This window comes from Callorhinchus milii, unplaced genomic scaffold (assembly GCF_018977255.1).
Source record: "Callorhinchus milii isolate IMCB2004 unplaced genomic scaffold, IMCB_Cmil_1.0 Scaffold17, whole genome shotgun sequence".
In the NCBI taxonomy this organism is placed as follows: domain Eukaryota; kingdom Metazoa; phylum Chordata; class Chondrichthyes; order Chimaeriformes; family Callorhinchidae; genus Callorhinchus; species Callorhinchus milii.
In genome coordinates, this window is record NW_024704758.1 from 6,398,900 (window position 1) to 6,416,129 (window position 17,230).

General features: G+C 43.4%; 1 protein-coding gene across 1 annotated transcript in view; it reads right to left on the reverse strand.

The window, feature by feature from the left end:
- LOC103175086 (ethanolamine kinase 2) overlaps positions 1–17,230 on the reverse strand; it is a 121,092-nt gene that overhangs the window by 9,558 nt on the left and 94,304 nt on the right. The window contains exon 7 of the mRNA XM_042341432.1: positions 1,800–1,873. Within this exon, the coding sequence (XP_042197366.1) occupies positions 1,800–1,873 (74 nt within the window). The remainder of the gene's footprint in view (positions 1–1,799; positions 1,874–17,230) is intronic.

Genomic DNA, 17,230 nt, shown 5'->3' on the forward strand with positions numbered 1-17,230 from the left:
CTTTTGGCTCCCACTTCAGGTGCCCGCACCGAAATAAAGTCACAGCAACAACAACAACAACAAGATTACATTTGCATAGCGCCTTTCACATCAGGAGGACATCCCAAGGCGCTGGACAGTGTACAGCATTTCAGAACCGAGCTGGGGTCGGGTGGGGGGGGGAGAAGGCAGGGGAGGGGAAGGGGGGTGACCGATGGCATGGTCGAAGGAGGATTTTGAGGCGGGATTTGAAGGAACGGTTGCGTTGGAATTAAAACGCGGGAAAGTCGCTTTGGTTAAAGGGAATAGGCGAGGTGCAATACCTCTTCAAGCAATTGAAACATATTTAAAAGGAATTCCAGGAATAGTGAGCGTACAAGATGAAATGGGAGGTGGGGGAGGGGGGAAGAGGAGAGAGAGGGAGAATAGCAAAAAAAATTACACGCTTAAGTTTTATAAATGAAGCCTTACAGTTGCCAATCTTAGTGCTGAATTGTGCAGCAGATTTCGAGGTGTATAGCTCCTGCCTGAATAAAATGCAAACACTCACTGCAGGGAAGGTCTGACAGTGGCCGATGTTCATCCCATAAAAGTGGCTTGAGATACCTGATAGTCTAAGTACCCGTTTAATCCTGCCATTATTAACTATTTGGCACGATGGATTCAAACTAAAGAGAATTATCAGTTCCTCCCTTAAGTGTAGTAAGTACAGCGGAGTTTATTTTTATATAAAAAAATAATCTTGTGGAGAATTTTGCCATACTTTTCCATGATCATTCCATTGTCACATACATGTGGATTTCATTATGAACTTGCCCCAGGCGCCTTCAGTCTTGTATCTAAGCCAACAGTAATTCGGTTTATGGGGATCATATGGCAGTGAAACAGAGCTTGAAAGACAGAACTCCAAGAACCATATTTGATGAATTTCCCATGATTTGAGTCTGGGTTTATCCTTTCCTGTATGGAACAGGCACCTTACAGCACACGTGCCTAAACTGGATGAACGACAGTAAGAGCCAATTAAACTACAATAAATGTACTGTTTTCGCACATCTCATATTGCATTTCCTATCAGGAAAGGGACCCTGTAATTGATCCAAATGTGGGCAGGAAACCACACAGAGTGAAGGTTGCCTTTGTCATTAACAATTAATGTAACCACCGAAAGCTGGAAAGCTCTGCTGGAGCGACGCTGCTTGCAGCAAGCGGTTAAGTTAGGAGGAGGGGAGAGGGAAAAAAAGGATGAGTTATGAACAAGGCAAAAAGGCGAAGCGCAGTGCAGAAAATAAACCCAGTGGGGAGCTGAGAATTATTATTTTTCAGTATTGTTACGTTTGCAATTTTCGCAGCAACGATAACGGGGATAAAAAAAAATGTGAAAATTCAAATTCAGAACACAATTTTGCTAAAGTAGGCGAGATATAGGCTGGACCATGAACCAAGCATTTCAACCCTTGTGGGTGGGTGTGTGTGTGTCTGTGTGTGAGTCTGTGTGTGTCTGTGCGCGCGTGTGTGTGTGTGTGTGCGATTGATTTGCCCAAATTGGCATAAATGCCACTTTTCATTAATGTGACCAAAATGTCATCAAGTAGTTTATAGTGCAGTAATGCTGTTTTTATCGTTTACATTTCTGAAACCGAGTGGAAATGAATGCCATCTGTGGGGGTTACCAAAACGTTCAAGAAAACATGACACATTATTTAGACGTTCTGCTTCAAATTGCATTGGAGTTCACATTGTCAGCAGCAAAGCGCCAGACACGGGCTGAGAGCTTTTTTTTGTTTGCTTTCACTTGACTGCGAGCAGAGGGCACTTACCTCAGGAAATCAAAGTCAATGGTGGAATATCTGTCCTGGATAAGAGCCCAGAGACCCCAGGAAAAGTGTGCAGCCTAAACAGAGAAGAAGAAATGATTAAGGATTTTCTTTTTTTTTTAAGTGGGTGCCAAATATCGCACGAACGGTTTTCAATATTTAAAAAAAATGCGTTCCCTTTAATTGCGAGTATAAAAAACATACAAAGCAATGAGTCAGCAAGCGTTCTACTTTTCTCGCAGAGAGTGGGAATTGCGATGTCGTTCGTATAGGACAGAGATTGGATGTCAAATAAAATCTCTGTTGCCAATACTGTAGGTCTATTGGCAAAGACCAAACTATTTTTACTCTCAAACTACTGTAAATGGAGACAGTGGGGGGCTGCATTAAGCAGAGAACAACAGTAAAGTTTTCCGCCAAATCTTTATACAGTAATAGGATTTCCCACTTAGTTGTCACAATATGAATTTTCTTTCCCTTTCCCGGTCCCTGAGTGATCTATTACCCGTGAGGCAGAAACCCTGCAGGAAGGGGAAAAGAGCTTCAATATATCGAGCTCACTCAAGAGCACTCTGATGAGAGATTCTCGAGAGACAGGGTGGTGTGGGGGTGGGGGCTGGGGTGGGGGGAGGAGTTAAGGATAATAATACAAATATTGCCATTCAGCAATTAGAAAAGATAATCTCTATGCATACATAAGGGAGAACCAGACAGTAAAGCAGACTACCTGCTTCGGTAGCATTTGAGCCTTTGTACCAAGACAGAGAACAAATTAATAAATACTGAACTGTATATGCATAAATAATATAACTTTTATGGGATATGGGGATAGAGCGGGTAATTGGAATTAGGTTAGAAGATCAGCTATGATCTTATTAAATGGCGGGGCAGGCTCGAGGGGCCGAATGGCCTACTCCTGCTCCTATTTCTTATGTTCTTATGTTTTTATAAAATAAGTTCCGCTGTTTATCAGACCACAAGTACCACCACCCACTTGGACCCCCTCCCCCCCCCACTCACCAATCAAATCCCCAACTCGGGTACAAACCCTCGACTGTCCAGTGCCTTGGGTCGCCCTCCCGATGTGAAAGGTGTTATATAAATGCAATATGTTTGTTGTTGTAAAACAAGCATATTGTCTATCAACATGTTAACTGTTAGTTCGGCGAAGCCACTGTACCAAGCAACTAACAAAATATTAAATATAACACAATAAGGAACTGACTGACGTGTTGTTGTTCTTTGTGGATGTGCTCGGGCCGGGGGTGCTGGGGGGACGGAGTGGGGAGTTTGAGTGTTTAAAGGGACGCTGCTATGTGCAAACTTGCTGCTGGCTCAGCTCAAGGAAAATTAGGAAAGGATTAACAAAGTTAAACCGCTTGATCAATCGGCAAACCTGCCGGAGACTGATGCTGTGAGAAGGAATAGGTGACGCATGATCAACAAAAAGCACAAACACCCCACCCTACCACCTGGGTTCCTTCTACACTCAACTCGAGTGTTGTGTGCCCAAGTGATTCGCTCGCAAAACCTTTCAATTTAAGTTTTGACAGATGACATCTCCGAGGAGACCTTGTGGAGGTGTATATAATATTTTAAATGAGATTGCAAAAGAACAGTGCCTTCGCAGACAGTAGAACAAGAGTACATAGGTTTAGGCTAAGTTTCAGGACAGACACCAGGATTTTTTTTTACCTAGAGGGTAACTAACAGCTGGATCAGATCACTAAGAGGGGTGACTGAGTCTGGGACACTGGACTCATTTAAGAAACGGCTTGATTCTGTGATGGGTGGATGGGAGTGTTAGGTGTTTTGGAGGGGTGAGATCAGATGGGCTGAAGGGCCTTCCTTCTTCATCCAAAGCGGGCTTGTGATCTTTTGAATTCCCGCCGTAGTTGTCAGGCACGTTGGGAGTTAATGAAAGTCAACACAAATTGAAGATACGAGATTAAGACTGTGGAATCCGAAGAGTGTGGCAAAGCGTTTAAAGTCACGATCAGTAAATCAACGTGCAATATTGATAATTGCTTTGGACTCCGTATGGATAATGGTGAAAATAATCAACACTGACACGTCAAGCTCCAACCTTCCCGTTTTGAAACCACTGATCTTTCTCAACGTTATGTTTCCCACGTTCACAAAGGACGAGAGCTGTTGATCCTGCCAATTAGGTTTGGTATTAGCGAGTGTTAAAGGAACGCCTCTTCACCAACAGGTTCCCAGACACCATTGGGGCTTTTTGGAAACAATTTTCAGTGATAATTCAGCCGCTTTCTTCTCACTGTGTGTGTGAGCAGATTTGATGAGCTAAATGACATATTTCCTTCCCACGTGACATTCATTGCACTGAACCCAACAGGCGGTCTCAGTCAATGAGGTGGGACGAAAATCGCAAACGTGGCAAAAGTAGTCAGAGCCAGTGTGCGCGCAAGTGACTCATGAATAAGGCTGATTCAGGTTCCTGTGTAAAGGAAATATATTGCAGTATAAAATTACTGCACAGTTCGTTCAGAGTCAGGAGCAGTGTTCTTCTAAATTCCTTTAGCGGATGTGCATCCACGAGATCTGCGCTGTTCGCCCGCTAAGCTGAATCTCCGATCAGTTCGCTTTTTGTTTCCTAGCTCATGTGAAATTATAGCCCATCACCGAGCCCCCCAGAACGCTGGCTTGCTAGACATTAGGTCATAGGAGCAGGAATGTGTACAGGCTCATCTACGGCTGGGAGCCACCTCTCGCTTCGCTGGTGAAGCCAGGAATAAAGTGGTCCGTCCGTCACTGTTGATAATCTATTTATCCGCTGCTGCAACACAGTTAATAACGGCGACTCCGCGGACAGCACGACTCAATAGCGCTTAAAGCAACAGGCACCCTGCTCCTCTTTTCATTCTTAATCATCTTGGGGAATAGTTTTGCTGCCGGGTTGGCCTGCAAAGTACAATTGTTCCCACCACTTTACAACGTAGCTGTAATGAAACTCTTTGAGACATCTCAACCACGTGCTGCATCAAACACAAGGATTATCATTATTATTATTATTATCATTATTATTAATAAGCTCTCCGGGGAGCTATCTCTCGTGAAGGGCGCTATCGAAATGCAAGCTGTTGTTGTAATTGTGATAATGGTGTTAAAAAAAATCAAGCGCAAATTTGAAATTTTAAGTTCGAATCGTATCCAAGGATAAAAATATAAAAGAAACAGGAGACTGGGATGGAGGTTGTGGGGGGATTAAAAAGAGGCCAATTTTTTGTTCTGCTGGGATGTAGAGAGCAGAGCTGATGGAGGAGAGGAAATGGGGCGCCTTTAAACATGTAAACACTTGTATCCTCAAATTAGCTCCTGATCGAGACTCTCGAACAAAAGCCAGGCTTTTATTGAGGTTGACCAGGAGGGTCAGGAGAGCTGGAATGTAACTCTTGTCTTAAGTACTTAACAATCTTAGATCTTCCAAACCGACCGAATTAAAATGTCTCGCAACTTTTTGTCCTTCCGCAAATATACATTTTTTTTTGTTTTGCTTTAAAATGAGCCTTGTCTGCCATCAGGTTAAGAAAAGTAAAATGAATATGAACCTGCAATGCTTTTATATTTGTCTCTTTTTTTTAAGATGAACCTTTTTTTTTGTGTGGGGGAGGGGGGTTTTCGAGATGATGTGGATTTCGGTGTTGGAATGCTATCGCTGCTTTTTACTCTGAATGCAAGCAGTCTAAAAAAAAGAATCTTTGCGTTTGGTGCTGCATGGCTTATCACGTCATCGAGATGTCTCAAAGCTTTTTCATAGGATTTTACTGTGAACTGTACTGATTGTGTATTTTATTAGGCAAGTGTGGCAGCACACAGCAGATTTGCATACAGCAATGTCCTGCGAGCAGCCGTGAAGTGAATGACCAATTTTATTTTTGGGGGGTGGGGGGGGTTGGTTGGCCAACTAACTGAAAGTAAACAGGCAATGTTCAAAGGCACAGAAATCAAGAGCATTCAGTCCTGTGTGCTGAAGTTAGGAGAGCAACTTAGGCACTGAAGTGAAATAAGAGAAAGACAAGACTCCAGGAATGAGTCGACCGCCACAAAACGAACACAGGAACAAATTGGTGACACCACTGCAAGTGAAAAACATACGTTTAACAGTGTCGACACTTTGCAGGATGTGTGGAGCATAAGCGCAGACCTCTTCCGAAGCAGCGTTCAGCTAAATTAGAGACGCTAAACTTTGCACGAGAACCGGAGATGCCTTTCGCGCTCTTTCTGCGGGAATCCAAATAAAGAGCTGCAAACTGTTGCTCGGCAAGTCTTCCTGGCACAATGCGAACTTGTCACCAGTGAGTTTCTGGAAGGTTAATCGGTTCAAAGCATTTAAATCCTCCCACAGACAGTATGTTCAACACTTGCTGAAGGCGCTGTGCGAGAGCTTAGGATAATGTTTTGTGCGATATTGTTCCCAGGACGGATGTTTACAGAACTCGGAGGTTAAAAATGTTTCAGGCGCTCACACATATTTTGCTTGTTTTGGGGGGGAATACGTGAGCTGTTGCAAAATTCAAAAGCCCTTTAGATGAGACTTCTAGTGGCTGAATGCAAGTAGAACCTTTTGAGGGAAGTTTAAGAAAGCCCCAAAGCTATCAGTCAGCTTTTGAAAGCATTTAGCTTTGTCGAGCACTTTGAGACGTCCTCCTGACTCCATAAGTGGAAATTGTGGGTTAATAAAATAATAATAATAATTGTGTTGTTATAACGGTTTGATTCCTTCCTCCTTGTTTTTTCGTTGCAAATTCTGGCGAGGGGTGTGTGGGTGGGGAGCGAGGGGGGGGAAATGCAGTTGTCACATTATAAATCTGTAAAAAAAAATGATTGCATGTCGTGTGTTCCATCTGGCCTGCTCCTAGTGGTTTCTTTGCATATGGGCTCTTTTAAGAAGCACTTCATCATCATTTACTGGTAATTTAAGGCAACTGGCTTGCAATTCAAGGGGGGTCCACAAGACAATTCAATGCATTGTATAGTCATTGAAGAAAAAAAATTGCTCTCGGTACAGAATGAAACATGACGTGTGGCTCCAAACACAAATGAAAATTGTTCTTTGGACCAGTTCATTACTTGTGTTAAGGTTTGGCGCACTGATTTTCCCGTCTGCTTCAGAGTACAGAATCCCGCTGAATCTGTGCGTTATTTTTAAGACGGTATATGCGAAAAGAGAGCCCAGAAACACAGGAACACTCAATCAAACCAATAAGAGAAAAAAATGTGCTTTGTGCATTCACTGAATTCCACAGCCTAGGCTGACACTCAGAGTCTGCTGCATTGTCAGAGGTGCCAGCCTTCAGATTGAGACGTAAAACCGAGCCCCCGTTTGCATGTTCTGGTTGATGTTGCCCCTTCATCTCAAGGCCATGTTTACTGCTATCATTTTATTCTATTATTAATATTTATAATAATCCTTACATTTGGTATATGGCCCATCACGCCAATGGGATCTTTAATGTCCACCTGAACAAGCACAAGCGGGAATCTTGTTTTAACGTCTCATCCAAAGGATGGCAATTTAATACGTTGTATAAACATTCAACAATGCAGCGCATTGACTCTCCAACACTGCACTGGATAGTCAGCCTCGACTATATGAGCTGCAATTCCTGACGTAGGGCTCGATCCCATAACCTTCTGACTCAGAGGCAAGAGTGCTACCAACCAAAGGTCACACTAAGAATGATCGAAAGCTCCTTCTTGACCACAGACGTTGGATAAACTCATCGTAAACATTTTGCCGCATCCTGACTTTAAAAATCCCCTTGAGCACGTGAACTGCAATAATTGAGAGCAAGTGGAGCGGCCAAGTGCTGCCCAAATCCTTGTCAAATACCAGGAAAGGGAACCGGGAGGGTCGGGATGTGCCTGGAGCAGAGCTGGCCCAACCTCGGTGTATGCAACGTTCATCCCATAGAACACGCATCTAGCTTCTGAACTGAAACACATTTCTGCGTTTTCAATCTTCCTCTCCTCCCCACCATCACTTCCCCTCCTCAGCTACCGCTATAACCATGTACTTTACCTGCTATCCTGGCCAAGAACTGGTGAAACTCCTCCCTGTTCCACCCCTCCCACCCCCCCCCACCAGCAGAATGTTATGCCATCTGAGGCATAATTGGGCTGTAGAGACCCAACATTCCTGCCTTTGCTAATTTAGCACCAATTTAGGCATGTGGGAAGAGAAAAAGGACAAAGTAGTCACACGTTGAATGCAACGCAATACGATTTACTTTTAGAGAGAGCCTTTTACATCGGGAGGACATCTTAGAGTGCTTAATTTAGCCGGCTGGCATCCCAGCTGGCATGGGGGGGTGGGAGGTTACAGAAAGCACAGTTGAAGCGATAAGTCTTAAGGAGCGTTTTAAAAGTGAGGAGGGAGGAAGAAACAATCTAGGATGGAGTTTCAGAGATCAAGGGGCAGTATTGTTTGCCTTTTTTTTAAGATAGTTGTTACACTTGTCCACTAACTTACAAACTGAAGTTAAAGCCTCGGGAGAAAAGTCAGGTAAAAGGGCCAACATAGCTTTAAGGCTCTCATTAAGACCATTAAGGAGGAATTCTTACAGTATCGGGCAACTGAGAATTCATGTCAGGCAGCATTCAACTCCAGGTCACATCTAGAGTTAGCGGACGTAGAGGCAAGAGCACGGCAACGAGAGAAATAAGCGATAAGAGAATAGATCAGTGCTCTTAATTGGAGAGCGGCTTCCTGGTTAATGAATTACCGGCATGAACTGCCTGAAACTCCTGGGTCAGTGACAATGCTTGTTTTTGATCCACCGGGTGTCTGACACACCAGACGCCCAACCGCCATGCTTAAGCATGTTCAAACTAACATTTCCGTGGAGTTTTCCGTTCAGTTTTCCTGCACGCTCTCTCCCCGGTGGCCACGCATCCTGGCCAACTAACACTGATAAGCATTCGCTGCAGGTTGGCACAAGCCAAAAATACACATAATATTATATAATATATTGTAATATTATATTGCCTGCAAACACAGTCAATCCACTTTACAGTAAATTCTGTGAATCGCTTTGAGACATCTTAACGACATGATAAGGCGCTATATCAAATGCAAGTTATTATTGTTATTATTATTATTAATGTGCGTTGGGGGTAACTGCTGGAGTTTAATGCGCTAAAAGCCTCGCAGATTATCAATGCTCTCATTTAGGAGGTACATTCCCCTGATATTTTCTATTTACAGAAACAACACAATACGGACGGCTGATGCTGCAGAGTAGCCAGTAGCAGCCAATAACCTCTGGTAGCTTGCTGGTTAAGGCCACTTCACAGTATGGCCACTCAAATAACCAGTTAATCATAAAAGCTTTCTCTGCAGCCTGCAATACATCAGGCTAAAAGCTTTATTCTGTAACGTATCAAAAACATGGGATTCTCATTTTAGCGTTTGAGCCTTTTTGCCCACTAGCCGGAAAGGAAACTGGTAGGCTGTTATCTGACATTTGTTTCTTCCGAGTGAATGGTCATTCCTTACACGTGTGCAGTGGCAAAGCTCCCTTGTGTTTTCATTCTCTAATCGGTATTTACAGGAGGTACCAGTCGCTGTGGGTTGTTTGTTCCGCAGACACGGCAATACATTAATTTCTACACAGGACAAGCCGTTATATAGCTGCCTGGGCCCAAGGTCTCGGGTTTCCGCATTACAACCAAGCACCAAATGGCTATGTTACCACTGATGTCGCTTTGCGAGTGCTGACCCAATTTACTGTAAGGATGCAGTGACAATGTATTTTGTAGGTGAACCAGCAGCCAGTTTCCACTCAGTAACATCTCACAAGCCACAAAGTGAATGACCAATTTTATCCAGGAGACTGCTGGTCAGGACACCAGAGGAAACTCCCTTTTCTTTTCAAATAGCGTCACAGAAAATCTTCATCTTTGTCATCTCCATCTGAAGACAATGCAACACTTCTCCAGCACTGTATTGCAGCTTCAGCTTAGACTGTATGAGTTCAAAGTACAGGAATGAGGAGCTTGAACTACAACCCCTTCTGACTCAGAGGAGAGAGTGCTGCCAATTGAGCCTGGTTGAAAAGGATGCAAGTTAAAGGAAAATTTCAATTTATATTTCATTCTTAGCACCAGCCTATTTTCATCCTGTTATATCCACAGTAAAATACTAGCTTTGACAAATGATGCTTGTTGCCATCCATTAGGGTATACCATTAGGCTATTAAGAATACTGAAAAAGTTGCAGAATCACGCCTTCCAACGTAGATGGGCTCATCACATCTAATTTACCCAAGGAAGTGGATATTGCAAGAGTGGCTCTTACTCATTGAAGATCTGTGGTTTGGAACATGTCTTTTTTTATTTAAACCCGCTAACTTAGCACTTTATTGGAATGTATTCTGTACGATTCGGCCCTTAAAACATCAAACGAGACAAAAGAATGAAAGAAAGGCTCATTCGTGTCTGGTCGACTGCTGTCTGATTCACTTTAATAGCTGTACAGCAGCCTTCAGAAAGAGCCGTTTAGTTAAAGGGCACTGGGCATCCACGCATTGCGTACCACCAATACTTTACGTACTCGGGAAGTTGCATGCCTTTAAACAAGAAATATTTAAGCTCTAAGAGCAAACAGTATCAAGCTGCTATTCGATCATCAATCCCCCCATATAGAAAGGCCTTCACATCTGCACAGCATCATTTCAACTCTGACCTACAAGTATAAAACCACCCTGGAATGAGGAGCGGAATGAATCCAAGAGGGGAGGAGGCAACGGGCAGTATGTGGAGGAGATGCTTTATGTGAAAACTGATGGCTGTGGTGATTAGCTCTTCACTTCGGGATCCGTAACACAGCCCTGCGGGTCATCCATCAACAAAGCATTGTCAAGCACGATGAGACGAACTCTTCTTGTATGTACCTTCTGTTTCAGACCTTCAAGGTGAAGCAAAACGATAGAAGAGATCCCGTGAGTGATCTTCGGATGTTGGTAATAATCCTTGCATTTGATACAGAGCCTTATCATGTCGTCAAAATGCCTCAAAGTGCTTTACAGTGTTTAAGGGGCAGCCGATTTGTGCACAGCATCATCCCACTAATAGCCATGAAGTGAACAACCCGTTCTTATCTGGGGTATTGTTGGCCAGAACACCGAAATTCCCTTCTCCTTTCAAATAATGCCATGGTATCTTTACCATCCACCTGAACAGGCAGATGTTGGCTTAGAACATAAGAACATAAGAAATAGGAGCAGGAGTAGGCCATTCGGCCCTTCTAGCCTGCCCCGCCATTCAATAAGATCATGGCTGATCTATTCTAACTCCACCTACCCACCTTATCCCCATATCCCTTAATCCACAAGAAATCTATCAATCCACAAGAAATCTATCAACGTGATTTAGGCCAGGTTTAGCAGTGGAGGCTCCCTCAGATTGAAGTGCCAGCCTACACTAGCAGCTCAAAGTCTCACAATAGGGCTTGAACCCCAGTAATTGCTTTGAGAATTGATCTTTTCAGTTTTGTTCTGTTTGCGAGTAAAGGCCCGATTTAGCTTAATGACTCACAGTAACGGAAACGCAAAGATAAATGAGGAATATAGTTTCCCACATTGCTTGTAACTCATGTTCCACATGAGAAGCCCAAAGAACACAGCTATGCTGAGATGTTGACCAACATGTTGGAGAATACCTTCAAGTTGATGTATTGTCCTGGCTTAAATCACGTTTAGCTAAGGGGGAGGGTTAGGTATCACAGTCTGCAGCCCCTTTAATCTCCTGCCTAAAAACTGTATATATTAAGAAGGTCGCATTTCACCACTGGTTTGAAAAGCAGATATGTGAGCTTGCTCTACACTGCACGCACCAATGAGAAGCTATGGTCCTATCAAGGAGATGGGCTTCGTTCATTTCCTGTAATGTAAGACCGATGGGTGTGACCACGTGGAATGCTGGACGGGAGACAGTGAAAATCTTCAGCAGCTGCCGACTAAAGCTCCAATGGATTCAATTTAAGACCCAAATCTGATGCCCGGAGACCAGGACGAACAGTGGTCCACATTCACTGTGATCCCCAAATCAGACTTGGCACCAACGGTTGGTTTTTCTCGCTCACTCATGAAAGCAGCTCAATTTGAAGATTTTGCCGTCGCCAAGTTGATTTCTATCCTTAAGATTTTGTCTCTCCCGTTCCAGGGCTGGCATGTCGGCCAGATACCCGATAAGCCAACATTAATCGTTGGGTTCAATGACACATGCTTGTTCAAGACACCAGAGGATTTTTCAGAAAAAAGCCTGGGTGAACGGCAGTGATTGACTAGTTGGATACAGGAAGGTAAGATGAGAGACAATGTGCCATCGTTTGCCAGACCTTGGCACCGTTGTACTCTTTCATACACAGAATATGATCCAACAGCTGGAAAAGGCTGTCTGTCAGGAAGGGTGCTTGAGGCTTGGACATTGGGCTCATTTCAAGGAACAGATCAACAAACAACAACTTCCATTTATATAAGGGATCATTCAATCAGGATAGGACCTCACAGTGCTGAACAATGGCGTTGTTTAACACAGAGACAGGGAGGAAGGGAAGGTGATCATAGACAGGGTCGAAGAGGAAAGGCTTCAGATGTGATCTGAAGACAGGTAAAGAGGGGACAAGGCGGAGAGATTGCCGCAGTGAGTACCAAAGGTTCAAGAGCATAGGTGGCCTAAGGTGTGGTTGCCGATGGTGGAGCTGAGGGATTGGTGTTGTAATGGGAAATCACTTGGGTGGATATTCTGGAAGGATAAGATGAAATGGCCGTCTTCACTTGAACCTCCTCCGTGACCCACTGGATGCAATTATGATCAGTGAAAGAGTAGTGCTTTGCCAGCTTGAGGTTTTCAGTCTGGCTTCTTGAAGTTCAATGGTTCAGATATGTGCTGCCACAATGCAACCAACTGGTGTGTGCAAAAACAACATAGGGTGTGTGTGTGTGTGTGTGTTTGCGTGCGTGCTTTTGTGTATGTGTGTCTGTGTGAAGGGCACTGAACCAAGGTGGCACATAATATTCTTAAACTATTTCACTGTAATTAAAACCTTGTGCCTAATCCTGTGAGCAGCCTATAATATTTCATAACCAGTGAGTAACGGTATTGTTTCTTGGGTTAAACAAATAAATGGATGTATCTATTTACATGATATTTAGAGCTCAGCAGATCCCCGTCCAAAAAAAAAGAAGTGATTTGTAAAACATACTTATTGCCCTTAGGAAAAACATTTATCCCACTTAACACCAAAGTTCATTGTTACTATGTCAGCAGTTTCATTACTGCTGAACAAAAATCATATATAAAAAAAANCTACACCTGTTCTTTATTAAGCAAAACAAACTTTCCAAGTCCCCATGCAGAGCAGAGTAATGTGGACTATTCATCTTGAGAACAACGTCTCAGCCTCCTCTATGTCAGGGAAAGGAGCCAGGGACTGAATGATATTGAGTAAAAGTAATAAAGCACGTTTAATGTAATATCGTTTTTTTCCCCCCTAATCGCAAGTCCCTTCCCTGATTTCATTCCCTCAGACGGATCTTTTTAGCTGTTCACTAAATTTACTGAGCGACTGTGTGCTCTGTGTGCGAGCGGCGCTGCTCAGTATGAAACTGCTGTGATCGATTAGTGGTTCAGTGCCGTAGGTCTGATGAAGAACAGCAAACGGCAGCTGGTGCCAGAAGGTACCAATGGAATAATGGGATCTAATTTGCGGTGTTTTCTTAAAGGCATTCCTTGGGAAGGGATTCCCATTGGGAACTCCAGAAGAAGATGCAGCAGAGTTACCATGGGACAGCGTTGCTGTGCTTCCGACTAACCAGGATTAGCAACCAGCCGGATTCATGTTGAGGAACACCGCAAATTAGACTCCAATTTTAGCAGAAAGTATAAATGCGATGCAGTTGAGGGGGATAAAAATACAGTAAAGAGCAGGAATTCTGGAATGTGCAGATGTAACATCATGTTACGGATGGGAATTACTGGCAAATCACTCACACGGAAAGAGATCTTCATTTGCAAAAATGCTGTATCATTTAAGAGCTTCCTTGTTTTTCACCAGAGTTTTAGTTGGAAAACCACAATTTAATTGAAAGGTTCATCTCCAAAATCCTGCAATTGCAACACTGAGCGAACGTATCCAGCGAACTGCTCAAGCAATACCGACCAGGAAGATCTGGGTTTAACATGACAGCCAGTTTGCACACAGCGATGTCCCACTAACAGTTATGAACAGCCAGGTGTTTTTAAACTGGTCTAAAACACTGCATAAATTGATTAAATCTCGATCCAGGTGGAATTTCTCACTCAATCATACTCTCAAAGCATTTTCCCACTGCAGACTCAGTATTAGGCTGCCTGGTCTATAATTTCTGTTACTATACTGCCTAGCTCCTTTTCTGAATAATTGGAATAACATTTAGGTGCAGCTCCAATGTCACCATTTCATTTTAAACCATCTCGCTGATTGTCCACGAACCAAAATAAATGGGGAGAAATAGCCCCTAGGGTTACATTTACTCCAGTTAGCTGGAGTCCAGAAATTGGCAAATTGTTCAATTCAGTCCTGGGTTTGAAGACGATTTTTTATAGTTCTTAAGACAACTTACAGAAAACCAGAATTTTTTCTTCAGCACTCTCAAAACACAAAGACCATGCTCCTTTAAATCTATAACACACACGAGTGTTGTTGACGTGTGTGCCTCCTTTGAAGTCCAATTGCTTTTCACAGCTTTTAACTTGTTTTGCCAAAGACAGGTGCCATGAGGTTTTAAAGGGGCGGGTGCGAGGTAAAAGCTAAGTGTCCAAAATGATGGCAGTACTTAAATAGCTGGAGAGCTCTTAAAGGTTATCAATGGTGAAAGCGTGAAACAAAATTTGTGAATACGTTTACTTGTAGCACTGGGTGCAAAGAGGTGGTTGGAAAATTTTGTATATAACACCAGAACAGCATCAGAAAGTATTAGTTTAATGCTGGCAAAGGGAAGGTGGAAGCCAACACGTAACTGAGCAATAATGGTCAAAAAGTTATTTGGGGAATGAACACTTTTGGTTTAAAACCACTCTCACAAGCAGAACTCTCACAAGATCACCAAAATTGGTTTGGTTGAAGGCCCTTCTGCCCATCCGTGTGGTTTGGATAGTCTTTAGCACCGGAATGGTTTTCTGCACCTGGCTGACCAATACATAAAGTGTAAAGAGGCCACAATAGAGACATTTCGATAGAGGCCACGACAGATGTTAGCCTGGCTCAGTTGGTAGTACGATTGTCTCTGAGTCAGAAGGTTGTGTGGCTTCAAGCCTCGTGTCGGGATTTGGAGCTCACAGTCTAGGTTGACAAAATATACAGTCAATTCACTTTACAGTATATTCTGTGAGACATTTCAACAACGTGAGAAGGTGCTACACCAAATGCAAGCATTATTATTATTATCATTATTAAACACAGCCAGCATTCAGCGTAAGGTGGGTTGACAGCACAGAGAGGAAGGTTGTTGGTAATAGAGCGGTGAGTATTTGGGGGTCAACATTACAATGAAAGTCTGACACAAGAGGTACAAAATTATAGTAAAAATAATCTGCATATTCATATGTAAAAAAAATTTAAATCCAAGGCTGTAATTTTCACAAAATACAGGGTGATACAAAAGAAAGTTATATTTAGCAAAAATAATCTGCCAACCTCCAATCTGTGACTGTCACAAGCACTACCTAAATGTACAAGACACCATGCTGTCTGTGAGGGGAACTTTAAACTTTCAAAAAAATCCTACTTAGATATGAATTACACAGCACAGACTATAAGTTATTATATTATGTATGGCACGTATATACCTTGCAACAAGTCAAATAATGGGCCTTCAAGCTATAATTAGACCAAATTCACATTTAATAATGGAGCCACAAACTATCCGCCTTGTGGATGGGGATGGGTGGGTGGGAGTAAGCAGGGTCTCCTTGGGGCTGAGCTGACTCGAAGGTGAGATACTTGGCAATGAAATCGAGTCAATCTTCTGCCTGTCTCAGTTTTCTAGTTTCTGAGCCAGGCAGGTCTGCAATACTCCAAAGCCCTACTAAAGACAGACCAGCCAGCCAGGCTCATCGATGGGACTTGGATGGGCAGAACAGTCTCAGAGAGCAGGGATTCTTCCCGTTCATCTCCTGTTAACCCTGCAAGCCAGCATCCTAACTGTTAGTGTGGTCCTAGCTGATCGAGCAGCAGAGGCTCGACAGAGGGAAGCTTTCTATGACAAACTATGTGATTTTAGCTGATTAAACTCCTGCAGTTAATCCAACACACACTCTGAGATCCCCAGGCCTTGGGACTCACCAACCTGGATCAATACTCTCCAGAAATAAGTAAGCGGGGTACGTCAACCATAAGATCCTCATCCTTATCTCTAATTGCCCGCAGGCCCTTGCCCCCCGCACTTCAGAGATTATCTTTGTCCCTACTTCCCTGGCCACTACCTCCGTATTGCCAACACCAGCCTGTTTCCCTTTACCTATTGTAGGCAGAATCTTTCAAAAGAAAACTCCCTTCCCCCTTCTACCCGCCCCCTGTCTTTGCAGGAATGAGGAAATATCTACATCTCCCACGTCTCAATGATGAGCTAGACACTTTGGGCAGCCATCAATAATGTCTTGGATTATTTCAGACAGGCCATTGCAACCCCATACCTCCCCCTCCTGAGGATATTTTTCTTTAGGTGTTTTACTGAAGTTGAAGGAAGGAGTGGAGGGCTCAGTGGACATGCCAGGATTTAAAACCAGAATTTTCTTGTCCAAAATTCAGTGCTCAATCTAGTAAGCTACAGGTTGAGTGCTTTTCGCCCACTGGCGAGGAGACTCTGGTGTGCACCGGTGTAAAGCAGCAACAAACCATCAAGAAGTTAAACATTTAAATAAACACCTTGCAAAATAATCCTTGTATTTGATGTAGCACCTTATCTCATGGTTGAGACGACTCAAAGTGCTTCACAGAACACATTGTGGGTGAAATGGGGTCACTGGGCGCACAGCAGTATCCCACAAACAGTTGTGGATTGAGTGACCAATTTTTTTTAAGGAACTATTACCCACAGAAAGTGATCCGCTAATCGATTAACAAATGGGTTCCTACTTGCTGCTAGGTAAACAGAGACATTTGGAGTAAGGAAACTTGCCTAAAGTTTTGCCCTGCCCGGATACTCAACCCGGGTCCTCTCGCTTCCGAGGCGAGTGCCCTAACTAAAAGGCCTCATGATTCCACGCAGAATTACATAGAGTCATAGACGGTTACAGCATAAAAACAGGCCATTCGGCCGAACTAGTGCTTGATGGTGTTTATAACCCACATGAGCCTCCACCCGTCCTAATCTCCTAACAATTTAATGTCTTAACCATTCCTACTGCTATTAGCTTCTTACGTGAGT